This window comes from Carassius carassius, chromosome 20 (genome assembly GCF_963082965.1).
Source record: "Carassius carassius chromosome 20, fCarCar2.1, whole genome shotgun sequence".
NCBI classification, from domain to species: Eukaryota; Metazoa; Chordata; class Actinopteri; order Cypriniformes; family Cyprinidae; genus Carassius; species Carassius carassius.
The window spans coordinates 17,877,443-17,905,390 of NC_081774.1; the positions used below are offsets into that span (position 1 = coordinate 17,877,443).

The window sequence follows — 27,948 nt, forward strand, 5'->3', positions numbered from 1 at the left end:
ATAAAACAGAAACTTGCTGATTTACTAGATAAAACCAACACACCAGTTCATATGCATAGATTATTATTTATGTTGGCTTGGCAAAGCCAACATACTGTTATGCTATTTAAACTTCTTTTTTTTATTATTATTATTTTTCTGAGACTAAAAGATTCTAAACGCTACTCCTCCTAGGACTTTAAAGCCACAAGCCCCAAACTCGGCAGACACCTGCGGGATAGAGCGGTGGTGTGTGCTATATCTTTTCAGAGTGATCAGACTTAAAGTTTTTTTTTAATTAATTTTTAAATGTTTAATACATTACCCATAGACTTACATTGTCTGAGAAAAATCGCGTCCCTACTGTTGCAATACCCAGAGTCTGGTTTAATTTCACTTTTAAATCGGTCAATACAAGTAATTAATACAATTTCCCTCAAACTGACAAGCTAAACCAACATATCTGATTATTACAGGGGTCAGGGCTCATTAATAATTGATTTCTGGGCAGAGAGCAGTCAGAAAGACGAGAGAAGAATCACGGCTGGTCAGCTCAGGCAGCTCAGTCTCCACGGAGCTCACAACGAGCGAATTTATTCTTATTTAAGACCTTTTTAAATTAAATTATATCGGCGATTTCACGCAATCTACCCGTTAGAACACACCAAGAGCTAAATTCAGATGTTTCTGAACTGTTTAAAGTAATAACATGATATATTCACGGCACCCAACTGCCCGCGAGCTCGCGATGTATTCTCTGAACACTTGAAGTCCACATAGAGAATTTACAGCCTTTCACATTAAAACACTCCAGCGAAACAGCACAAAACAATTAGAAGAATATATTATGCACACGGAAATGAGTGTTTATATGTGCTTGTGAGATTTTCTCTCTCAGGCTGAAGGTCACAGCGAATGATCGGCGCTGCACAACAAAGCAGGGAACTACACTGCAACCAAAATGGTCACATATGCATCACTGATTATTTTTGTACCTACTTATGTGTTATGCTATGATTTAATATGAGCATTTATTAAAACAGAAATGTGTATTTTAAGAATACGTTTTATAACGTGCTCCGAGCATTCAACACATCAAATTGGCTTCAGCCCCGCGATGCGGGAAAGCTGAACTGAGCAGCTGGTGACTCGCGCTGTGTTCGGTTTCTTGCCTGAGAGAGCCGCGTCTCGCGAACAGCAACACTGAACCGAGCTCTCCTTCAGGACGTTCACGTCCTCCTGCACCTGAACGAACAAATACAAATCGCAGTTTAAATAAACAGAAAAAAAGAGCGAAAAGCGAAAGAGCTCAATTCAGCACCGCAGTGTTCTGGTGTTCAGGGAGCAAGCAGAGAAAAGTCTTCTTGCTTATGTACCGACAGCAAATAAATACAAAATATGTCGAAATACCCGACAGAAAGTCACATAGATTGATTGGCGCTGCACAACATGGTAAAGTCATTTATATATTTTTTAAGAGCTTCTTAAAATACAATATTACTCCGAATGCACACAATCCACCCATTAGAACACAACAAGAGCAAAATCCAGGGTTTTTTGAGCCGTGTATGTGTGCAAAATGCAATATTTGACATCGCGAAGGAAAAAAAAGTCACATGACAGCCGCGTCTCGGGGCGAGATCGGACAAATAAATACACATTTCATTCACATTGACAAGCTAAACCAACATATGTTATTATTACCGGGTCAGATCTCATTAATAAATTATGTCTCTGGCCAAAGAACAGAGAGAAAGACGAGAGAGAAATGAGCGCTTCATCAGCCAGCCCAGTTATCACTACGAGCTCAGAATAAAAGCATTTTTATATTTTTTAAGAGCTTCCAAAAATAATATCACAGCGAATGCACTAATCCACCCATTAGAACACAACAAGAGCAGATTTCAGGTGTTTTTGAGCTGTTTATGTGTGCAAAATGAAATAGAATTTGACAGCGTGATACAGCTTATGAATACTGGAAGGAAAAAAAGTCACGACAGCCTTTTAAAACCCTCTGGAGTCGATTAACGCATATACGCGTTTTGAGTCATTTTCTCCTGATATACCCGAAAATTACTTAAATTACACCTTCAGTTTTAATCATACAGATAAGAGCAATACATCAATCGAATCTGTAAAGGGTCTACTTTTTTTTTGGATACAAACATAATAACAACAAAACTTTGTGCACTTATAAAATAAAGATAACAAACAAGGTGTGCTGTCTGCAGCCTTTGTCTGCGCTGATCTTCATTTACAAACACGTCATTAAAATGAACTGTAACTCCGTGAATACTCAACGAAGAGGCATGAGAGATATATCTATAGAAAGCTTGACATGTCTACTTTTAAACTAAACAAGTGCTGCCCAACAAATATTCTGTGATAACGTAATCCATATCAAAACAACGCAATGTCCTTTTTTCACGTCTCCCTTCATTATGTCTAATGTGTATGGAAGGCCAAGAGGGTCAAATATGGAAGGCCAAGAGGGTCAAATACACGTGAATTTTAACGCGTCAACAACACGTTAAATACGTGTATTTCACGTGTAGACAACACGTGAAAAATCAGGCGTATTTAACGTGTATTTCACATGTTAAATACTCGTTAAATACACGTGCAATACACGTGAAGTACGCATTAAAAATCAATTTGAACGGGTCAATGTCATTGGCTGCTGAGGACTTGGGTCAAACCACTTCTGTGAGCTTAGAGGGGTGTACCATTCATAGACAGGCAACCACCATTTAACATGCTATAGATCAGCTTATTCAGCCTTATTATTTAGTCTTTTTTCTTTTCTTTTTTGTATAGCCTATAGAAATAATATATTTAAGTTTCAGTTTTATGAAATATATTTTTTTTAATAAATATAAATTAAAATTTTGTGGTGATAGTATAAAGTTTATAAAAGTACAGTATTTTGTAATGAAACAGGACTTTTTGTTTAGCTCTTGACTCGCCGAAGTATACTATATATAGTGTCCCTTCTTTAATTTTTCAGTACTGTGTGATAACTTAAATATGTTGTCAGTACTATTAAAATAAGATCAAATTGAATGGTATTTAGGAGATTATAGTTTTTGCATGACTTATTTCGCATTCAGCTAGACAACCCAGTCCTAGCTGTTATCATAGCCTAGGCTTTTTATTAAAAAGGAAAACAGCAAGGGACCATGGAAAACGACTGTTGCAGGTGTATTTTTTTATGGTATTATTTTTTTTTTTTTGGCAGCAGGGCAACTCAAGAATGTTGGGCACACAAGTACTGTGGCTCTTTTGCCCCATGGCCAAGATGGCCAAGCCAACATCAAAGTTAGTTCACTAACTTTTAATTCTAGTTTTCCCTGATATTGTAATGATCCAGAACACGACATGGGATCCATAATGCAGGCTTTATTGTAAAGACTCGTAGTCGTACAGGCAATGGTCGGAACCAGCAATATCAACAGCGTGGGAAGATCAGAGAATCAAAATCCAGTAACAAGCAAGGGGTCGGTAGGCAGGCAGCAAAGGTACGTAGAAGATAACAGACAGAATCAGTAACAGGAAATCAAACACGGGTATAACGCTCAGAAATGACAGACACAGCAAATCAAGACTTCGCGTCAAACGACTGTGAAAGTCCAGCTTATATGCACAGTCTTGATGATTGGCACCTGTGCAGGTGATCAGTGTCCAAGGACGGGGCTTATGGGAAATGTAGTGTTGTCAGTGTAAGTGAGTGAATGGATGCGTGTGTGTCAGTATTCAGGTGAGGGTGCCCTCTGCTGGCATCACGGGGTTCGTCTCCGTGACAGAGCCCCCCCCCCCCCCCCCCCTGCGAGCGACTCCTGGCGCGAGGAGGCCCACGACGTCGGGGTCTACCACGGGGTCGAGGGGCCGGTTTTCCAGGGTGTAAACGATGAAACTCATCGATGAGACTGGGATCTAGGATGTCCTCAGAGTTTACCCATGAGCGTTCCTCTGGACCGTACCCCTCCCAGTCGACCAGATACTGTAGAATTCTGCCCCGACGTCTGGAATCGAGTAATTCCTGGACTTGGTACGCCTCCTCGCCCTCTATGATGATGGGTTGAGGGGCCTGTGCACGGGACCTCCCCTCTCCCTCGTCTCTGGGACCAGCAGCGGGCTTGAGCAGGGATTCAGGCGTTTGGCTGTGCGTAAGTACTCCAGGTTCTTGTGATCTGTTAGTACAGTGAATGGATGTGTGGCTCCCTCTAGCCAGTGCCTCCACTCCTCAAAGGCTGCCTTCATGGCAAGAAGTTCCCGATCCCCGACACTGTAGTTGCGCTCTGCCGAGTTGAGTTTCCTAGAATAGAAGGCACATGTATGAAGTTTAGCGGCAGGATCTGGGCATTGTGACAGGATAGCTCCAATGTCTGTGTTGGATGCGTCCACCTCGACAATGAAGGGCAATGAGGGGTCAGGGTGACAGAGGATGGGCGCGTTACTAAATCGTTGTTTCAGGGTTTGGAAAGCTTTGTGAGTGGAATCTGACCATTGGAGTCGATGAGTTCCCTTCTTGACCAGTGAGGTGAGCGGGGCGACAACAGTGCTGAAGTTCCAAATGAATCTTCTATAAAAGTTTGCGAATCCCAGAAATCGTTGCAGTTCCTTGAGGGTTGTGGGTTCAGGCCAGTTGAGCACGGCGTTGACCTTCTTTTCGTCCATGGCTACTCCTCCTGGACTGATGATGTACCCTAGGAAAGTGGTGGAAGTTGTATGGAATTCGCATTTCTCAGCCTGGGCGTACAACTGGTATTGAATGAGGCGTTGGAGAACTGCTCGGACGTGTTGTATGTGTTCAGGAAGGGTGTTAGAGAAGATCAGGATATCATCGATGTATACGATCACAGATATGTTCAGCATGTCTCTGAAAACCTCGTTAATAAATGATTGAAATACAGATGGACTATTAGCCAGTCCGAACGGCATCACAAGATACTCATAGTGTCCAGTGGTAGTGGAGAAGGCGGTCTTCCATTCATCTCCCTCCCTGATGCGAATGAGATTATAGGCGCACCTCAGGTCCAGTTTGGTGTAGTATTGGGCAGTGCGAAGTTGTTCGAGGGCTGAAGGAACCAACAGAAGCGGGTATCGGTATTTTACCGTCATTTCATTTAGTCCACGATAATCGATGCAGGGACGGAGGCCACCATCCTTCTTTTTTACGAAGAAGAACCCGGATGAAGCAGGGGATGTGGATGGTCTGATGAACCCTTTCTGGAGCTCCCCCTTGATGTAATCCTTCATGGCATCTGACTCTGGTTGAGACAGTGGGAAGATGCGACCCTTTGGAGGAGAATGCCCTGGCAGAAGATCGATGGCACAGTCATATTTGCGATGAGGAGGTAAGGTGTTGGCTTGTTTCTTACTGAAGGCCTCCAGAAGATCTGCGTATTCCTCTGGCAGATCGGGAATGGACTCTTGAACGGAGGTAAGTGACACGGAACAGACAGGAATAGGTTTGACCAGGGAAAGACAGTTCTGTTGACAGTAATTGCTCCACTTCACCACTTGACCCTCTCTCCATGAGATCTGGGGGTTATGCAGACGTAGCCAGGGTAATCCAAGAATCATGGGTGTGTGAGATGTGGGAAAGATGTAGAATTGGATCCTCTCCTTGTGCAGTAAGCCAGCCGCCATTATGACTTTGCGGGTGAGGTGAGTGATGGATCCTGAACCCAGTGGACGACCATCTATTGTCTCCACTGAGAGAGAGGTAGAGCATGGAATGAGTTGAATGTTACACCTCTGAGCAAACTCTTCAGAAAGGAAATTGCCTGCAGCCCCGGAATCGAGTAAGGCAGAGGTGATAACTTGTCTGTTGTTAATCCAAAACTCAACGGGAATGCTTACACTCTGGGTATCACACATGGAAGTGAGAGGAGTACTCACCGAGCGTTGGGAGAAGGTAGAGGTACGAGTGGGGCAGTGGTTGCGTTGATGGCCAGGCAGTCCACAATACATGCATAACCTATTGGACATACGTCGATTTCTTTCCTCCGTAGATAAGTGGTAAGTATTGTCCTGCATGGGTTCAGTAGATTCCTGAGAGGGCAAGGGTGCTGAATGCTCAGTGCGACGGGAGTTGGGTCGCCGGGCACGTTGCAGATTATCAATGGATATGGTCAGTTTGATGAAGCTGTTGAGATCTCTGCCCTCGTCTCTGCATGCTGGTTCCGTTTGCAGATCATAATTGAGCCCCTTGCAGAAGAGTACTTTTAATGTGTCGCTCACCCAGTTAGTTTGTGCAGCCAGAGTGCGAAATCGTAGAGCATAATCCGCCGCCGTCATTCTGCCTTGTGACAACTCCAATAAGCGATCTCCAGCTCCTTTTCCCTCCTTAGGATGATCGAAAACTGCCCGGAACTGTTGTAGGAAATCCTGAAAGGAGGTAAATGCAGATCCATCGGAACTGCAGTGTGCACTGCAAACACAAGCATTATTTATTATCATCTCCGTCCAGTCTGTACGGCGTATTGCATTCAACCACAATTGTCTTCTTGATTTCTGTGAAAGAATGTCTGCCGGGATCTGGCAAAACTTTAGTTTTGAAACAAAAGTGCTGTTCCTTCTATTCTGGCAGCCAAAAACACATCAAGAAGACATTTTAAAGTCAAAACCTCTAACTTTTAGTGCACCTGCTATGAGTTCTGCCTTATGTTTTGCCTCCAGCTAGAGCAGTGACGTCACAGTGACGTAGGCGATTAAGGGGTCTATTCAAGCGCAAGTTTTGAGCAGTGTAGAGTAGCACTGGTTTTTTGTTGTTTCCCCAATCACAAATGCAGACATGGTTTTATGTTTACGCGATGCGATGCTGCCTTCCATTTTTATAATAAGCTATGTAAAAAATACTTACTCCATGAACATGGAATACAGCGATAATGGCCTGTTGTCTGCAGTGTTGTGTTATTTTTTCACCCCAGATGTGTAACACTGCAAGTTGTCAGGAGATTTTGTCTCTTATAGCCCAACTTTTTGCTCTTTCAGTTGCATAAATTGTGCATTTACATTTTACAACATAAAACAAAAACAGCTCAGATATATGGTGTTCTCCATTCACCTGTTGTTGACATGTGTAAATTACGCAAATTAAAGATGCAGCTGTCAGCTGCCTCAATGGCCCTGTCCCAAATGGCACCCCCGCAGTCTTCCTCTGAGTCCACACTTTTGTGACGTTATGCAACTTTGACTGTCGAGTAGAAGTCTGCTGCGGCGCTCGCTTCAGTGCGGGCTCGGCAGAAGTGCGTATCGAGGGCCCATAGCAGCCACAAAGGGGGCACTCGCGAGCACTATTCTGAAAGCTAAAATGACAAATGGGACACCCTTCAGTCTTGTGGAATAAATGGACACATATATGCGGCGTCCATTGTAAGTCCGCAAAACCAAAAGTGCACATGAAGTGTTCCATTTGGGACAGGGCCAAAGTTCCTGCTCCCGGTGTGAATACAACCAGGAAAATGGCCCGAAGGAGAAATTTTTTCTCTAGGAACTACCCTGCTGGAGAGTCCCAGAACTAAGTTCCCAGAACTATGCGATGCAAAAGTCAAAAGAACATCTTCTCTCTATCTCTATCTTGTGGTGCCTATTAACAGGGCCGGCTCTAGGTTATTTGGTGCCGAAGGCGAGAGATCTCACCTCAAGGAAAAGCAGTTATAGTGTTTTCATTTTAGGTTTGGCAAAGTTAGAAAAGATTGTGGGCTATTTACACAAAGAGTGGGTATACGGCGTATAAGATTATATATATATATATATATATATATATATATGATCATTTATAGCCTACAACCGCCGGGGGGGGGGGGGGGGGGGGGGCTTTAACCCCATCATTTAAAGCGTCAGATGTTAGCTGTCAGATGTTTTCGCGCACTCCCGGTGCTGAGCAATGCAATTTAATTAACTTTTTTTTTTTTAATTCTGCAATTTTGCGCCCCCATCCCAGGCGGCAGCCTGTGTCGCCTGTCGGCAAAGCCGGCCCTGCCTATTAAAATGTAGCAAGGTTGATTTTTGTTTTCTTTTGGTGTATTGGCTAGAAAATGGTTTGAGTGTGACCAGTGCTGTAGTGTGATGTGTAGTGGTACTTCTGGTACTTTAAACTAAAATATGTCAATGCCGTACATCTTCTCCTTGATTGGGTCCACTAGTTTGCAGCCTACAAAGCATGTGTTTTGCTTCTTCCGGTTTCAGAGTTGCCTGATGCTGAAATTGACACTCTGAGTCCTATAGCCTTAGCCGCGGTTATTGCCATCCCCATCTGCGTGCTGAGCTTCATGCTGGTGCTTCTCTTCTACATGTGCCATAATCGCTTCATCATCCACCATCGTGTGCCAAATGAGGAAGACCCCACTAAGGACCACCCATTCCTTGCTGACGGCACCACACTGAAGGACCTCATCTATGACATGACCACTTCTGGATCAGGCTCAGGTATTTTACAGACCATACTATTAATAACTTCTTGTTGTTTCCCCTGTTTTCTAAGATTTGGGCTGACCATTTTTCTATGTCACTTACTATGCAAAGATTCTCATCAAATCAGCAAATTCCCTGGTAATTTATATGTTCACAGGTTGTTTTGTTGTAATACCCATCATAAACCCCAAAGTACGCTCAAGCCAATTTCATTTTCCATAACTTTGTTTTCAAAGCCCCTTGGGAACTATTGAGGATGTGTAAATTGACAGTTTAATGCTTTCTGTGTGCTATGAGCCTCATGCCAAGCTGGAATTTGGAATGACTAAAGTCTTTATCTTTAGTCAAGGATTTGAGTCCAGAAGCTATGATGATTTTGTTTTGTCCAAGCCAAGAAACACTGTACATTTGGCAGTGCGTCAGATGGAATATTTGTTTTTTAGCTTCTGGATGACTGTCATGATCTCATATCAAACATTGTGCATAGTATATTTCAAAGGTTCAAGGTTTGGCTGCTCTGCATGGCTCTGTTACCCCACTACTGGCAGAGGCTGTGATTACACCATTATAAGGGCAATAGGCATCTTTCTCCTTTTACAAGTAGACATTGTTGTGTATTCTGAAAAAAATATTTACCAAGCAGTGTATGAAGTATGATTTGTCAGACTAAAATGGAATTACCTCACTGCCGTTTCTTGTCTTCTATAGGTTTGCCGCTGCTAGTGCAGAGGACCATTGCCAGGACCATCATCCTCCAGGAGAGCATAGGGAAGGGCCGTTTTGGAGAGGTGTGGAGGGGCCGTTGGCGTGGAGAGGAGGTGGCAGTAAAGATCTTCTCCTCCAGAGAGGAGCGCTCTTGGTTCCGTGAGGCGGAAATCTACCAGACTGTCATGCTTCGTCATGAGAACATCCTGGGCTTTATTGCTGCAGACAACAAAGGTCAGACATCACTGAAAGCAGTTCAGTTCCATTAAGTTGAACTTTGCTTTCCAATGTGTGTGTGTGTGTTTAGGTGGGTAGTGTTACACATCTCTATTTGTGGCGCCTTCAGTCAATTCTACTATATATAGTGTTTTTAACACTCAGGGGTTCTGAAAGGATATCATGGAATTTTAAAAAGTTGTGATTTCCAGGCCTGGAAAAGTTGTGCAAATAATTATTTCAAAAAATCATGTACAATTTTCTGTACAATTTTCTAAAAAAATATTTGTAGCTTTGATTTCAATTATTATTAGTCTTTATTTTTTAGGTAATTTTTTTAATACTTCATATGCGCAAAAAAACACAAATAATGACTTTATTCAACAATTTTATTTTCTGTTTTCGTTTTTGTCTGTTTTCGACATGCATTCACGAGTACCACATTTAAGTTTTGTTTTCTTTGCATGCAAAAATTTCTCATAACTTCATAAAATATGATATGATTAAACCACTGACGTCTCATGGCATCACATTTTAACAATGTCTTTACCACCTTTCTGGGCCTCGAATGTGGTAGTTGCATAGCTGTCTATGAAGGGACAGAAAGTTCTCGGATTTCATCAAAAATATCTTAATTTGTGTTCTGAAGATGAATGAAGGTCTTAGGGTTTGGAATGACATGAGGGTGCGTAAATAATGAAGTCATAAATCATTTTTGGGTGAACTAATCCTTAAAAGTATTTGTTAAACTCCCTTAACAGTAATTAGAAACAATGGAAGATAATGGAAAAAGTCACTTAAATGTTTTGGTCAAATGGACCAGAAAAGTGATAAGACTACCTGCTTAGCCAATTAAAAGGATAGTTCACCCAAAAACTAAAATTCTGTCAGCATTTTCTCATCCCTCAAGTTCTTCCAAACCTGTATGAGTTTAGAACATAAAAAAAATGAAAAGATATTTTGAAAAATATGGGTAAACAAACAGGTACAGTAGTGGTAGCCATTGACTTCCATACAGTAGTACAGAAAAGAATACAAAGGAAGTCAGAGGCTACTGTCAACTGTTTGGTTCCCAACATTCTTTAGAATAACTCGTGTTCAACAGAAGAAAGATTTCATACATGATTGGAACAACATGAGAGTGAGTAAACGATGAAAGAAATGTCATTTTTTAATGGAACTGTCCTTATATCAGTGGTGGCTGTGTCCATTCACAAATCTAATAGTTTTTTTAGTAAATAATAAGCATCTTTAAGCAACTTTAATCAAATAATAATTCGTAACCATTTTAGTTATGCCATTCACTTCAATTAAAAACATCAAAAAAGCCACTCAAAAAAGTATTCAGCCAAATTCATGAAAATATTTTCCTATAAAGAAACTTAAAAGCTGCCAGATGTTGATAGAAGTTTAAAGCACATATGCTTACACTCTTTTATCCCTCAAAGCGCAGAGCATTCAGTGTTTTCTCTCTCTGTGCATCTTAGATAACGGCACGTGGACTCAGCTGTGGCTGGTTTCTGATTACCATGAGCACGGCTCGCTCTTTGACTACCTGAACAGGTACACGGTCACAGTAGAGGGCATGATCAAGCTGTCTCTCTCCACTGCCAGTGGTCTGGTTCATCTACATATGGAGATTGTAGGCACTCAGGGTGAGTATCAATACACAGATCACTTTTCTTTTATCCTTCCTGAAACATAGCCATATTTACATGAAAATGCACAGATTTTCAAAGAAATACTCTTTTGTAACACAAGTTCCCACAAAACATAGTTGTGATGTTTTATATGCAGTCAAGTAGATGAAAATAAAGGGACTAACTAAATGTATTGCTGTTAAAGAAAACTCCAGATGAAAGAGACCGCCCACAATCAAATAGAAGTCGTGTTTCATGGTGTACTGTTTTATGTTCAATCCTCAGGTAAGCCTGCAATTGCCCATCGTGATCTGAAATCCAAAAACATCTTAGTGAAGAAGAATGGTACCTGCTGCATTGCTGACCTTGGAATGGCTGTGCGCCACGACTCAGCCACAGACACAATTGATATTGCACCCAACCACAGAGTGGGCACTAAAAGGTCAGTAATTCGTCACTCTGCAGCATTCACAGCGACATGTCTCGATCCAGTCAACAGACACACGCTCTCCCACATTTGTATTCCATTGCACAGCGATACGGCTCCTAACTGGAGTGTTTGCTTGAGCTGAGGGCTTTGTGTTCCTGGGAATATTGATTTTGTGAAACACCCAATGATTACAGCTTGTGTGAGATCTGAAAGAGAGGGAGTCAGGCGCTAATGTGAGCCGTTTCGTATGAAAGCACTTTGCGCCTGTTTGTTGCTCTCACACCTTCTTCCCTGTCTACTCTGGATTGTTCTGTGAAGTAGAGGGTAAGAAAAGTCCAGAAATAAAAAAGGAAGTGACATAACAAGCACCCTTTGTCCCTTTACCCACTCACAACCAAATAGAAGCTGTTGTAGACAGGTCAATAAGGTTTTTTTTTTTTTTTTTTTTTGCTAAGTTTGTTCAAAATGCAATTAAACCTTGATTACACATAATCTATGATAAACCTTCAATGACAAAACAATACATTTCTTGGAAAAGAAGACCTTATTTAAGTAGTATGCTTTAAATATTAATATAATAATTATTATTTGATTTTATTTATTATTATCTTTTGATTTCTTTTATGTAAAGTTATATATTTGTATTTATTTTTTCATATTAAAAAGCAATTAATACAAAAATGACTTGTTTACAACATTCTTTAATAAAAGTATAATGAAATCTCAAAAGGAATCTAGAAAAGAATGGCAAAAAACTGCTTTCCTGCTTAATATTTAGAAATGAAAAACAAAATGACATAAAAAATATATCATAAATATATGGTATCATGACTGTTTTTCAAGGTCATATATATATATATATATATATATATATATATATATATAGTAACACTTTGACTATTGCTAGCATTTTTGCTGTTTATTAGTACTTCTAAAGCACATATTAATGCCTTATTCTGCATGATCATATTTTAGATCAGCCAGGGATCCAGACTGTAACCAAAAATATTAATTTGCGAGTGACAGTTTTGCTGAGATTATGTTATGATTTAAAAACTTCAATTTAATGCCTTTTTCCCTGATTGTTTGGTGATCACAACTTTTGTTATGTTGATATAACTGAGACAATGTTCATCAAAGTTTAGTGGAAAAACAGTCCTCATCTCTGCTGAAAACCAGCGCTGGCGACACATCAGTTGTGGCATCACGCGAACCTTTCATATCATTTTCTTTACTATTATAGTATGAAATAAATATGAATGGACATCAAAAGGTAGGCTGTTTTATAATATAGCCTACAGTACAACTTACTGAAATGTCTTTGCTCATTCATTGCTCATTCATTGTTTCAGACCGCAGAAATTGTGTAAAAATGAAATAATGGCAAATAACAATACATTTACCACAGAATAACCATTAGGTGTCCATAAACTCATTAGTCACCTAGAAGAAGAAAAACAGCTATAAAGAGAAGCATTTTGCTAAATATGCGCTAAATTATTCGCTTTATTTTTACTTAACCTGTGGTGTACATGATAAAGATAAAATTAAACACCTCCTATAAAATAGCATTTTACTAATAAAAAACAGACTGGAAGTTTGAAAAACATGTGACAACATTTAAAGGATGCATTGACGAGGAGCCCAAACTACACTCAATGGCCAAGTGATGCTGACATAGTTATGGTAAAGTAAATTCTCTGTAATAAACAATTCTTTGTGACTGTATATAGTTTAGTTTACAGACATTTAGTTCCCACTTTAAGTGAACATTATTTTTCAGGACATCTACAAGATGGAATAAAATGCTGATAAGGACAAGAAAAGATGATACATAAACACGACATTATGACTGAAATGTTCAAGTGTTTAAAAAAATAATAATTATGTTTATTCTGTGGCACCTATTAAAATAATTTGGTACCTAATTTTGTTTCTCATAGGAGCCAATGGCTACCTAATTGATTTGAACTGAATTGATTTTGGTCTGGAGCCCTGGTTAAACAAGATAAATGCTGTGTGCTTAATTTCATGATATGTGTGCGATTAATTGCAATTAATCACACAAAAATGGCGTGATTCGTCCAAATAAAATTTTTGTCTACTTATATGCACATTTTTATACCGATATACACATATATTTAAAGTTTACTGAGAAACCAAAATTTCCTTGATATTTTGACACATTTAAGAGGTCTGATAAAAAAAACATCCTGCAAGTTTCAGAACTCAAAAGTTTCTCATTAGTCTAAAAACAGCTTCTACCGAAACTTTGAGAGTGGAACCACACTTCTCGGACCCCCTCAACAGGCCTGAGATCTTGAGATGTGTGCTGTGAAGGACAGTGCTGTAGGGACGCTACTCCTCCTGTTGTTACCACAAGAGTGTGACATCGAATCTACTGCTAGAAGCTCTCAGCGGTGCACCCATTCTCTTCTATATCCCCTGGACACTACATGCACACACACAAAAACACACTTACCTAGACTACTGCTAAGTGTGACAGACTGTGACACCCACACACCGACATTCATATATTCCAGTATGCAACTCCCACTACTACCATGTCCTGTTTTGATGATAACGGAATGTGATTTTTGAATGTCAAAGTGCTTCCTCACAGTCTTCTGTCCCCCTAGGGCTCACTTGAGTGATGTCATCTACCTCTGTCTTAATGGTTTTCAAAGGAAGCCTGTGTTTTAGGCCACTGTACAAGCCACAATACACCCACAGCAGCTGAACTGTTTAAGCTCCCCCTTCAGCAAGCCTACCTTAGCAACTGTTGCCATCTGCCATATTATCCAACAAGTTTATATGTTTATATTTTATATGTAAAATACACTTTATGTTAGGTGGCCTTATACTGTATACATAATTTAAACTGATCATTTGATACAGTGCTCTTATTGTGTACATACCGTACATGTTTAACATTGCACTTATATCTTATAAAATACCTGCATGTAATTAGATTTGTAATCAATTTCTGTAATTACATTTATAATAACACTGTTATCCCTAACCTTACTCATATCCCACCTCAATAGCAGCAAAGGTGTCTTGCAATACAGTATGAACATAATAAGTTCATTGTACTTGTTTTTTTGATGTAAGTACATAGTAGTTAAGGACCAGACCTAATATAAAATATAAAGCAGGACCCTATTTTTTTTACCCTTTTCTAATGTTAGTCTATGGATTTCCTGCCTTAAAGGGTTAGTTCACCCAGATAGCAAATTTATGTAATTAATAACTTACCCTAATGTTGTTTCAAACCTGTAAAACCTCCGTTTATCTTTGGAACACAGTTTAAGATATTTTAGATTTAGTCCGAGAGCTCTCAGTCCCTCCATTGAAGCTGTGTGAACGGTATACTGTCCATGTCCAGAAAGGTAAGAAAAACATCATCAAAGTAGTCCATGTGACATCAGAGGGTCGGTTAGAATTTTTTGAAGCATCGAAAATACATTTTGGTCCAAAAAATAGCAAAAACGACGACTTTATTCAGCATTGTCTTCTCTTCCGTGTCTGTTGTGAGAGAGAGTTCAAAACAAAGCAGTCTGGATATCCGGTTCGCGAACGAATCATTCAGTTCACCAAATCGAACTGAATCATTTTAAACGGTTCGCATCTCTAATACGCATTAATCCACAAATGACTTAAGCTGTTAACTTTTTTTATGTGGCTGACACTCCTTCGGAGTTAAAACAAACCAATATCCCAGAGTAATTCATGTACTCAAACAGTACACTGACTGAACTGCTGTGAAGAGAGAACTGAAGATGAACACCGAGCCGAGCCAGATAGCGAACAATAGACTGACTCGTTTACGAGTGAAGAACCGGTTGCATCGGTTTTCGGATCACCAGTAGTTCTTTCGGACAGTTCGATTCAATAAACCGGTTGAAGAATACGGTTCACCGGTTCTTTTGCGCTCGACGTATAATGGCGTCATTGGCGATGATTGCCCTTGATTCAAGCCTTCGGTTTACCCGCGCTCATAACACTAGCACAGAATCAGTTCAGAATCAATCACCAAAAGAATCAGTTCAGTTCAGATGCCCTGTGTGTCGGCCTGCTTCACGCTGAATCACACATGCGCAGTATCATCAGCTCCTCGGTTCACGAATCGGACACGTCTGACAGAAACGGTTCTTGACCGGTGAATGAGTCAATGTTTTGTTCGTTATCTGGCTCAGCTCGGTGTTCCTCTTCAGTTCTCTCTTCACAGCAGTTCAGTCAGTGTACTGTTTGAGTACATGAATTACTCCGGGATATTGGTTTGTTTGAACTCCGAGGGAGTGTCAGCCACATTAAAAAAGGTAACAGCTTAAGTAATTTTTTGGATTAATGCGTATTAGAGATGCGAACCGTTTAAAACGATTCAGTTTAATTTGGTGAACTGAATGATTCGTTTGTAAACCGGATATCCAGACTGCTTTGATTGTAACTCTCTCTCACAACAGACACGGAAGAGAAGACAATGCTGAATACAGTCATATTTTTTGCTATTTTTGGACCAAAATTTATTTTCGTTGCTTCAAAATATTCTAACCGACCCTCTGATGTCACATGGACTACTTTGATGATGTTTTTCTTACCTTTCTGGACATGGACAGTATACCGTTCACACAGCTTCAATGGAGGGACTGAGAGCTCTCGGACTAAATCTAAAATATCTTAAACTGTGTTCCAAAGATAAACGGAGGTCTTACGGGTTTGAAACAACATGAGGGTAAGTTATTAATTACATAAATTTGCTATCTGGGTGAACTAACCCTTTAAAGCACATTAACATTTACATTAAATTATCCAAAGATAAAGTTAAATGTTAAACCAAAGTGTCACCTTTCATTCCCAAAATACCATTTTGCAGACTTTTTTCTGATTTTTGCAGCCCAAAATGACTGAATTTGAATATATATATTATTATTTTTTCTCATTTTGGTGATATCTGCAGCAATGTTTGTGTTGATTTGCAGCAAAAACTCACCAACAATCATTATTTATTTATATAATTGTGTTAGTGATAATAAGAGAAGTTACCTGTAATTTTGACAGACAATTGCAGGTCGCAAATAATCGGTGATGCAATTTTTTAATATTTTAAATGGGACGGCCTCAAAATTTGAAGTTCTGGTGCTCTGTATAGCCAGTCCATTCCAATTTACGATGGGATTTATTGCATTACAGTGGCAGGACAGCTGAATATGGATTGATCGGTTCATTTGCTCTGAGAATTGTGGATTTTGATTAGCTAAAATTGCTTTTCCCCACTAGGTTTATATATATATATATATATATATATACATATATATACCGTACAGTGTCCTCCACTAATATTGGCAGGCACCCTTGGTAAATATGAGCAAAGGCGGCTGTGAAAATAAATCTGCAGTGTTTAACCTTTTGATCTTTCATTCAGAAAATTCACAAAAATCTAACCTTTCATTGAAGTAAAACAATTGAAAGTGGGGAGGAAATCTCATGATGAAATTATTGTTCTTCTCCAATGCATGTTGGCCACAATTATTGGCCCCCCTAGAAATTATTTTGAGTAAAATATCTCTGAATTATATTACCATTGATATTTAAAAAAAAAAAAAAGTAACACACCAGGGTGACTAGGAGCATGAAATTGTCCAGCCATGACTTCCTGTTCCACAGGATTATAAATATAAAGAACAAAAAGGCCCAATACCCCTTAATCATCCATCGCAAGGAGTAAAACCAAATAATATAGTTCTGATGTGCAGAACAAGATTGTTGAGCTTCACAAAATAGAAAGTGACTGTAAGAAAAGAGCTAGAGCATTGAAAATCCCTATTTCCACTATCATTGCAATAAATAAGGGGTTCCAATCAACTAAAGATGTTACAAATCTACCTGGAAGAGGACGTGTGTCTATATCATCCTAATGCAGGCTGAGGAGGAGAGTTTGAGTGGCTAAAGACTCTCCAAAGATCACAGCTGGAGAATTGCAGAGATTAGTTGAGCCTTGGAGTAAAAAAATAATCAAAAAGCCCCTCCATCACCACATGTTGTTCAGGAGGGAATCAAGAAAAATGATCCTCGCTCAACTAGAAACAAACTCCAGCATGTTCAGTTTCAGACACGACTGGAACTACAAATGGCACTGGCTTCTATGGTTAGACGAAACTAAAAAAATAGCTTTTCAGCAGCAAACCCATCAGATGGGTTTAGTTCAAACAGGGATAAAAAGTACCCCATGTCCAGGGTTAAATATACTGCTGGATCTTTAATGTTGTGGGCCAGTTTTTCTGCTGGAGGTCCTGGACATCTTGTTCAGATACATTGCATCTTAATTCTATCAAACACCAAAAGATCAAAAATCTAATCCTGACTGCCTCTGTTAGAAATCGCATAATGTGTCTGTGGTTGGATCTTACAACAGGACAACAAACATCAAAATCAACACAAAAATGGGTCACTGTACACAAAATGAACTGCCATGGCCGTCCCAGACCTCTGACCTGAACCCTGTAGAAAATGAGTGTGGTGAACTGAAGAGAAGAAGCACCAACATGGAGCTGTGAATCTGACGGATCTGGAGAGATTCTGTATGAAGGAATGATCTCTGATCTCTTGTCAGGTGTTCCTTTAAACTCTTCAGGCATTATAGAAGAAAACTCAGAGCTGTTATCTTGGGGAAAGGACGTTGTCATAATTGGCTGTCAATAATTTTGGCCAAAATGAACTTGTTGAAAGATCAAAAGGATTTTTTAAAAAAATGCATTTATTTTCACAGCCATCTTTTTTTTTTTTTTTTTGCTGAAACTATCTTTTGTAACCACTATCTAATGAGATTTATCGCTGTATTCATTTGACTGTAATACTTAATTTTCTTGATTACAGTATGTTTCCCAGAAAATTGCTGCATATTTCACCGAAAGTCATGCTCTTCACAGAAAATGTGTAGTTCATTCCTGCAGGTTGTTTTGTAAAGTTTGTCAAAATGAACAAGCGTAGAAATAAAGTTAAGGGTGTAAATAATGTTCTAATGTCATCTGTCATGTTCACAGGTATATGGCCCCTGAGGTGCTGGATGACACTATTAACATGAAGCACTTTGAGTCTTTTAAAAGGGCAGACATCTATGCCTTGGGTCTGGTGTTTTGGGAAATTGCTCGCAGGTGTTCAATTGGAGGTACGACACTGTGATAAATTATGATAATGACTGGATTTTTTTAATGTAGTTTAATTAAAAAACAATTGCATAAAAAATTTTCTAATTATTATTATTATCTGATTAGAATATAATTAATGTGTAATATGTTATATTGTATTATAATTAGTGCTGTCAAATGATTAATCGCATCCAAAATAAGTTTTTGTTTACATAATATGTGTGCATACTGTGTATGTTATGTATAAATAAATACATATATTTAAGAAAAAAATATTTTTATATATTACATATATTTATGTATAATATAAAATATAAGAATATAAATCTATATACATGTCAATATTTTTTAAATATATACAAATGTGTGTGTATTTATATGTACATAATAAATATACACAGCACACACACACATATATTATGTAAACAAACTCTTTTATTTTGGATGTGATTAATTGTTTGACACCACTAATTATAACTTATCCCAGATTGATTTCAGGTTTTTGGACTTACTTTCTGTAACATATTAGATACAATACTCTTTTATTGTAACAGTGTATATAAATATTATTTTGTGGGCTACATTCTCTTTTCAGGCATACATGAGGACTACCAGCTGCCCTACTATGACCTTGTACCATCTGATCCATCAATAGAGGACATGAAGCAGGTAGTGTGTGACCAAAAGCTTCGTGCCAACATCCCTAACAGGTGGCAGAGCTGCGAGGTGAGTGCTTTTTCAGCTTTATTCCTTTTTCTGTGGATGATTTTGTTTGTAGATGATCTATTTGCCCCAAAGTACCCATTTTCATCTTGTTGATCCATATTAAATAGCTTTTCCTATGATTTCTTCAAGCATTTGTTCTACACAATCATCTTAATTGGAGGTGGCACTCTGTTTTCACTCTATCTTGAAGCGTTTTTCACTGCTGTGAAAGGGAAGATTCGATTACATCCAATTTGCAGTTGTAAAAAGCCTCTAATCTAACTAAGCGTCTGCAGAGCTATCACAGCTTGCAAATGTAAAAGACACATTTCATGATAGTGCTGCCCAATATTAAAAGGCTGTTTTCTGATTTTCACATTTTGTGAGTGTTTTTTTGGGTGGGGGAGCAGATGCAGAGCTACAAGCTTATTAAATCAGACCTAAAATGACATTCTGGATTAAATACTGGGACCCATGCTGTGAAAAAAATGTTTGGTCCCTATCTGATCATCTTAATTGTTATCAAATGTTTACACTGAATGCCATCAGACCTTCAACCAACCCCCTTAGTGTTATTTTTATTTATACATTTTTATTGTTTATATATTTTGAAAAAAAAAAATTCATTTAAATTTTATAGGCTTTTGTGATTTTTATTAGTTTTTATTTCCTTTTAGCTTTAATTTGGATTTATTTCAGGTTTTATCATTTTAGTACTCCAGTTTAAACTAATTTAAGTTAGCTGCTAAGGCAACATTTTTAATTTCCAGCAAGTTTTTCATGTAATTCTTATCTTGTTTCAGATTGATTTCAGTTAATAAAAACCTAGTTTTAGTTTAAGGGGACATATTATTAAGTCCCAGGTATCCCCACAATGCGTCTGTGAAGTCTCAGCTCAAAATACCACACGGATCATTTATTATACCATAGAATTACCCTTTTAGGTGCAAAAACATGTTGTTTTTGAGTGTGTCTCTTTAAATGCAAATGAACTGCTAACCCCCTCCCTCTTCCAGAACAGGGCGGAGCCTTTACAGCTCATGCTTCAGATATTCGAAATGGATCGATACCAACTGTTTGTGTTCCAACTTCATATCCAAAACATGCAAGTACCGCACTGTATTTTTGTGAAAGTTTGTAAATGGCCTTTCTGAAAGTGCTTGTTAGCTCACTGTATGGCTAATTGGCTAAAGTTACCATTGTCTCTGACTGTATTCAGAGACTAGAGCTATGTCGTTACTTATTTTTAAGAAGCAATTAAGGTGTTTATGAATTATACAGATGGTGAGCTTTTTTGTGATCAAAATTAAAATAACAACATAGCACTTGTGTTAACAAGCACATTCAGAAAGGTGATTTGAAAACATGAACAAAATAGAAAGTGAGGTTCTTGTGTGTGCTGAATATGAAGTTGGACCACGACAGTTGGTATTGATCCATTTTTGAGAATCAACTTCTGTGCAAGTCCTGCATTTTAATAGCCATCGTTTGCAAAGCAGGGTCTATGCTATGGCAGATTTTCCCCAGTCATGGACAGGTCTTGTCCCCATAAATATGTATAGGTAGATGACCTATTAGCGGCTGTTTCTATGGGTCGATATGCGTAAGCTGTCCACCATATCGGAGGACATATCGAGAGCAACATTCATGAGCAAGTTGCTGCTGCATCTGCACTGCAACTGTATTTATATGCATGTATGAGTATTTATATCTTCAGTAGACTTGAGTTAGTAAACAGGACAAAGCCGTTAGCTAACAAGGAATTTAAAAGGCACTTTAGTTTAAAAACCTTTAATATTGAGTTCATATATTAAAAACACAAACCAATACATTCTTACATATGAAAAAAGTAAAAAGGATGGTTTACATAAACTGTGGATACACATCAGTGTGCAAATACCTCATAAAAGTGAATTTTGCATAATAGGCCTCCTTTAACAGTAACAACACTGAAATTAATGAATAAATGTGACCATTTGAGAATGAAAAACACAGTAGATTTGTCATTTATGAAGAAAGTTCTATTACACCCTGTGTGGAAAAAGTAATTACCCCACGGAGTTAATAATTGTTTACGCTTCCATTAGCTGCAGTAACATGCTTCTTGTAGTTAGTGCTTCACACATACATTGATGTTGATATTTGACCATTTGGGAGCTTGCCTGAAACCCCAAGTATATTTTACTTGTCCTTGTTCTGTTCCGTCTTTAAGCTTACTAAAAGCTCCTTAGGGAACAGTCATGATCCACATATACACTGTATTTTACGACTGGCACTTTTCAAGGCTTCACTGATTCTGATGTTAGGGAGCACACCGATTTACAGTAAAGGAACTTAATGCAGCACAATGATCAGTTTAGCTTGATTAGCATTTTCAGAATTTCGAGAATTAAAATGTTAGAATTAACTGCAATTAAAATTTGATTCATGGCGTGATAGCCTAGTGGGCAAGTACACCGAAATATAATGCTGTTGAGTTACACACGTCCACAGTTCGAATCTCTGATTGAGGACCTTTCCTGATCCGCACCTCCACCCCCAACTCTCTCTCTCTTCCGCTTTGCTTCTTGTTGTATCATAATAAAAGCAAAACACCAAAAGTAAATCTTTAATATATATACAAAAAATAAAAATAAAAAATATATATATATTTTTAATTTCTAACTAGTCAGCTCGAAAATTTAACTACAACATGATTTAACCCTTTAAATGCCACCTCCAATTTTTAAATATACAAAGTGCACTAATCAGACTTAAATAGTTATAGTTCATGGACGCTTTGGAATAAAGACCTAATGTTGGACTCTTTTTAAAGAAGGAAATCTGCAGATTATTGCAGAAGTGGATTGATCATCTCAAAATATTTTAAGTATTAAAAAGTTTAAAAAGTTAAAATTTACTGTAAAACAAATTCACTGTATCATTTTTATTTTATTTGATATAAAATACATGTTTTTCTAAATATTTTTGAATCCAAAATTGCTATAAAATGAAAGCCATATGTCTAAATAAGTTATGTTCCAAATTTGAAGTTGATAAAAAAATATATATATTGTATTTTTATTTAAGGCGTTATACCACAAACAGCCACAGGCTGCCATCAAAACTCAATTTTTGTCTAAATTTTTGTCTAAATAACAAATGTCTAAATATCAATATTATGTATTTTGTCTAAGATTATAAAAAGTTTTGATTCTTAAAGACCATAATACATTTTGCAATATGACACCTAACTCCACCCACTAAGGGGAAGGAGACTGCCTTAAGATATTAAAGTACCATTTCCACGGTGACGCAATGTCCAATTTCAAATTGGTTTTCACAGGATGGATTTTGAGGTTTTAAGTTTTCAAATGATATGTAATTTATGATAATTAATGAAATATGTGACAGAGAAAAAAAGACAACAACAAAAAATAGCACCAACACCGGTCAAGTAACTTTTTCTTCATTAACCCTCCTTCATTAATATCTTTACAGAAAAGATGCATGAACTGCAACTACATCTTGTACAAACATGTCTTATACATATTACATGTTAAGAAATAATAAGGAAAATGCTTAAAAAAAGATTATTATTAACTATAAATCTTCTGTAAAAAAAATGAACAGCAGCTTTCAGCTTATCACCATGATGCAAACATAAAATATCGACATACAGGCCTAGTTCTTTACAGGGTTTTTTTCCATTGTGCTGCTTTTCCAGGTAAACTTACACGCGTTTGACTTTTGCACTCACGTCTCTTGCAGCATCTCATGCATGAAATGGCATTCTTAAAATGTGACGCTCAAGGTAAAAGAATATTACTCTTATCTTGTTGCTTGTTTTTCTTTTTCACTGCCCACGTCGCTTCTTTGTCAACACAAAAGCGCATTCTGTGTGAATGGTACCTAGCGATATGAGTGCGTCACACGAGCGGTTAATCATATGCGCCAACATGCAGTTAGATCGTTCTTTTCTCTTTACTGTTTTCATTGGCATATTATCAAAGGGTCTTAATTCTAATGTTTGGTAATATTACTATTCAAAATTGCGATTCCTCGATTTCTAAAAAATTAAATCATGGCAAAACATTAAATTCAAATTAACTGATAAAATAAAAAAAAATAGCCCAGCCCTAGCTTATATTAAATTGTTTTTCAAATATTTCAGGACACATGAAAGACACATGATATAATGTGGCCAGGGAGTGCAGCCATTCACTAATAGCTGTTATTGTAACATTATTAAAAGGACATATAGAGCCCTATCATACACTCGGCGCAAAGTGTGTTTGCTAGTTTCGGAATTTCCCGTCCAGCACCAAGTCGTTTAATTAACAAATGCATATGCGCTCATTTTTGCACCCATTGGTGTGCTGGTCTAAAAAAGAGGTGTGTTCAGGCGCATTGCTGGTTCAATACTATTTTAAGGAGCTGAAAATAGACTGCGCCATAGACCAACTCAAACCTGGTATAAAGTCTGGTGCAATGGTTTTCTTTGTTATTTAAAGAGTGTACACACTGCTTATTAAACACAGGGACGCACAGCAGCACACAAACATGCCAAATATAAAAAAATAAAGGATTGCAATGCATAAGATCATGGATAGTCATCGCATGTATCAGAATTAGGCTATTTGCTCGCACATGAGCAGCTCCGTTTCATCTCTTTGCGCTTGCCAAATTCCGCCATGTAAACAGCAAATCCATCATGGCACGAGTGCAACTGGCTCTTAAAGGGAATGGAAGATGAGACTCTAATTGGTTTATTGCACGTTACGCCCAAAAAAAACACCCATTACTCATTAAGAGAATAGCGCCAATGTGTTTAGACCATGTGCCCGGGCGCGCCAACCGTTTTTCCGTCGTTAAAATAGCAAAAGTGGATTTGGACATGCCCTGAGTGCACCTGGGCCATGCGCTTTACACTTTGCATTTAGATCGTTAAAATATGGCCCAAAGAGTCACCATCTCCAACTTTGAGATCGATTACAATATAAAATCATCTGATCACCCACCCCTACTTTAGAGGAACTTTATTTTCATGTTTCTGAAGTAGACTTGCTTGGGTTTGCAAGGATGAATGCTGTGCCCAGTCAAAAAATATAATTAATAACACTTTTTTTGATTTTGGATGTGACATGTAGCTGATTGCTCATCGTTTTTGTTAAATACTGACAGTGTAATTAAGATGACACTCTGACATTCAGTCCTGATGAGACCCAAAGAACCAGCGCGCCACACTCTTTCTAAGTGCTGATTCACATGAATTTCCTTCTGAAGGTTCATCTGTTTCAAAAGCTTATCAAACTCAGAGTTCACCTGAGTTAAAGTTTGTTTGGAGCGTTTTCTGTGTGTGCAGGTGTGTTTAATAGAAAGAGCTGTCTAGACATTAATGTGTGATAAAAAGGACGAGAGAAGGCCATAGCAAATGCTTCATGCTCTCTGCATTAAAAACACAGCTGAATGTCTAGCATTTTCAAAAGCAGCTATATACAATGTTTTTCAGATTATAAAAAAGAAGAAAGAAAGAGATGGTTCTTTAAAGATGGTTCTTTGTGGAACCAAAAATGATTCTTCTGTGGCATCACTTGAAGAACCTATATAGTGTATAGGGTCATAAAATTGACAAGCGAGACAATGGATCTTGAAATAAACAGTTTGAGGAGCCAGATGACTTGAGTTGAGAAATTACAACATTGCTTTATAAAGAGGGTTATTCAGAAGTGCTTTAGTTCATTGGGGTCATAGCTTCTTACTTTAGCTTTTACCTAAAGTGACTGCTATGTTGAAGGGACATTTTATTATATTCAGTATGAAAATTTAATTTACATCAACTAGAGTGCTTTTTTAGTTGTATTTAGAATAGTGATGTCAAACAATTAATCGCATCCAAAATAAGTTTTTTGTTTGCATAATATATGCGTGTTCTTTGTATATTTATTATTTATATATATATATAAATACACACACATACAGTATATAGTTTGAAAGCATTAATTTAGAATAATTTTGTTCCAGTTTTATGTTGTCACTGTAGTGATTCTAAGTGTATTTTTGTCATATAAATATCACTGTTTTGTAATACGAATGTCAGTTGGAACATAAAAAATATGTATGCCTGCTGGAAAAAGGATAAATTTGTTGTTTAGCGTATGGTTCCAACACATTTCCCTTACAATCAATTCAACCTCATGTTAACCAATAATACATGTTTTTAGTTCCATTATTATTATTTTTTTACAACAAAACTATGGTGATAATATCAACATTTTTATTTATATACTATTATCGCATTTAATAATATTTTAAATTAAACTTAAAATTTTAAATTTTTAGTGATTTCTTTCATTTTCGTTATTGTAATGTGCTTTCGCCTTTTTGTAGTTTTTCTATTTTTTCATTCTATTAAAATTTTGATCATTTTAGTACTTCAGCTTATTTTATTTTAATTAGCTTTATTCAGTTACCAAGGCAATTTTATTTTCTTATTTGAATGTGTATATTAATTCCAGCTTTATTTCAATTGACAAAAATAACTGTTTATATAGTTTGCGTATTAGTTATCAATACTCTCATGAATATTTATCTTTAAAAACATGAAGTCGTATCAACAACAGTAAATAGGCTGATGTAAATTTCTAAATTGTCATTATAGTAACAATTCCCAGTTCATTTTGATGTCGCGATCGCAAAGACATCCCCCCCAAAATGATTTAGCGGTGACTTGCTCACTCATGACTAGTACTTTTTCAATGCATATGGACGCACACAAAGATTACCCAGCTTTCACCAATGCCAAATGATTAAATGATTGGTAACTGCAATATATATATGACTGGTAAAGCTCAGTAGTTTTAGAAGTCATTCTTTCTGTGCATTTACGCAAGAGATGCAAAAGAAGATTAGGGAATGTGTTTAGCATAATAATTATACCTGTGATAGCATCTGTCTCCTCCTGCCTGCAGGCCCTGCGTGTGATGGCAAAGATCATGAGGGAATGCTGGTATGCCAACGGAGGTGCTCGCCTCACCGCGCTCCGTGTAAAAAAGTCTCTATCCCAGCTCAGTCAGCAAGAAGGAATCAAGATCTAAAGCACAACTCTCATCATCTTTACACTGCCTGTCCTCTCCCTCCACGCATCTAGAGAGGACAGCGCGTTACCTACATCCGGTGTGGAGGTTTACTTCAATCAGGAATATCGAGGGACCAAAAAGGATTGGTGCTGTTTCACTGTTGTATGACCATGAACAGAGACCTCCTCATCATGCAAGAACACCTCAGATAAACTTTACCAGCCATGCTTCATCCGGTGAGTCACCAAACAACAACCACAGATGGCCATTCGGTGTCATTGATGTGCTTTTCAAACTGGACTTGAGCCTTTTGGACTTGTTTCTGTATATAGCCTGTTGTCTGTAGATGTACATATCTGATTTGCTTGTATGCTCGTATATTCACGTGTAGATTAACACAGAAACAAATACTGTACATAATGACATGCTGCAGTGTTTGTCCCAGGAAGTGCCACTGCTCTGAAACAGTCCTGTTTACCATCTTTGGTAAAAAAAAAAAAAAGTAGGTAAGTAAGATCTTTGTAGGTATCAAGTCACTACGTCTCTTTAAAACTGCCATTGGATTTACACAAAGCACTCGTTTGCAAACAACTCATCAGTTGAAGAAAACACTGAAAGTAAAAAGAATAATATTCTGCTGATTGCTGTAGCAGCAACTCCAAAGAGTCACCTGATTATGTGGAAGTGGTTTCATAATGTGGATTGCGACTTCACCGTACTCTCTTTCCAGAGACCAAGAGCGAGCCTGAAGGGACCAGCCAGAAAACTGGGTTAGTCATCAAAGCCATTTGTACAAAGGCCGCCTCAGCTACAGCACATCTATGTAACTGTAATAAGAATGTGTATGATTTTATGCACATTTGAATGGACTGTGCTTTGTCGCAATTCGATTATATTTTTCTGTAGCATTTACAGTTTTCATTCATGCACGTTCAGGGTTAGTTCACCCAAAAATGAAAATTCTGACAATGATTACTTACCCTCATAAGTCCCGTAACACCTTCGTTCCTCTTCAGAACACAAATTAATACATTTTAGATGAAATCCAAGAGCTTTCTCAACCTGCATAGACAGCAAGGGTCCTGCCACAATCAAGCCACAGAAACATAGTAAGGACATTGTTAAATATGGTTCCATCAGTGGTTCCATAATTTAATAAAGCTACGAGAATATTTTTGTGCGCAAAGAAAACAAATGATGACTTTATTCAAGGATTTCTTCTCTTCTGGGACAGTCTTCCACCATTATCGACACATGCGCATTGTTTTCCTCTACTTATGAACAAGGTGAAGTGTGCGTCAGCAGCAACACGCGCATGCGTCGATAATGGCGGAGGACTGTCCCGACTGATGTCACGTGAACCGTTTTAACGATGTCCTTACTGCATTTCTGTGGTTTGATGGTAGGATCCTTGCTGTCAACAGAGGGTCAGAGAGCTCTCAGATTTCATCAAAAATATCTTAATTTGTGTTCTGAAGATGAACGAAGCTCTTATGGGTTTGGACCGGCATGAGGAGTAATTATTGACAGAATTTTTTGGTGAACTATCCCTTTAAGAAAACATGGATATATGTAGCTCAGAAAGACACTAACTATGACCTATCTATTGTATTTAGCTTGGTGTATATAACCTGTACATGTTCCTC

At 38.0% G+C, this 27,948-nt stretch overlaps 1 protein-coding gene across 1 annotated transcript in view; it reads left to right on the forward strand.

Moving 5' to 3' along the window:
* The window catches only part of LOC132096547 (TGF-beta receptor type-1-like), a 61,741-nt gene extending 34,038 nt beyond the window's left edge, over nt 1–27,703 (forward strand). Inside the window, exons 3-9 of the mRNA XM_059501979.1 lie at nt 8,176–8,415; nt 9,109–9,339; nt 10,809–10,976; nt 11,247–11,403; nt 18,435–18,559; nt 19,135–19,265; nt 26,195–27,703. Of these exons, the coding sequence (XP_059357962.1) occupies nt 8,176–8,415; nt 9,109–9,339; nt 10,809–10,976; nt 11,247–11,403; nt 18,435–18,559; nt 19,135–19,265; nt 26,195–26,320 (1,178 nt within the window). The 3' untranslated portion in view covers nt 26,321–27,703. The remainder of the gene's footprint in view (nt 1–8,175; nt 8,416–9,108; nt 9,340–10,808; nt 10,977–11,246; nt 11,404–18,434; nt 18,560–19,134; nt 19,266–26,194) is intronic.
* The last annotated feature ends 245 nt before the right edge of the window (nt 27,704–27,948 follow it).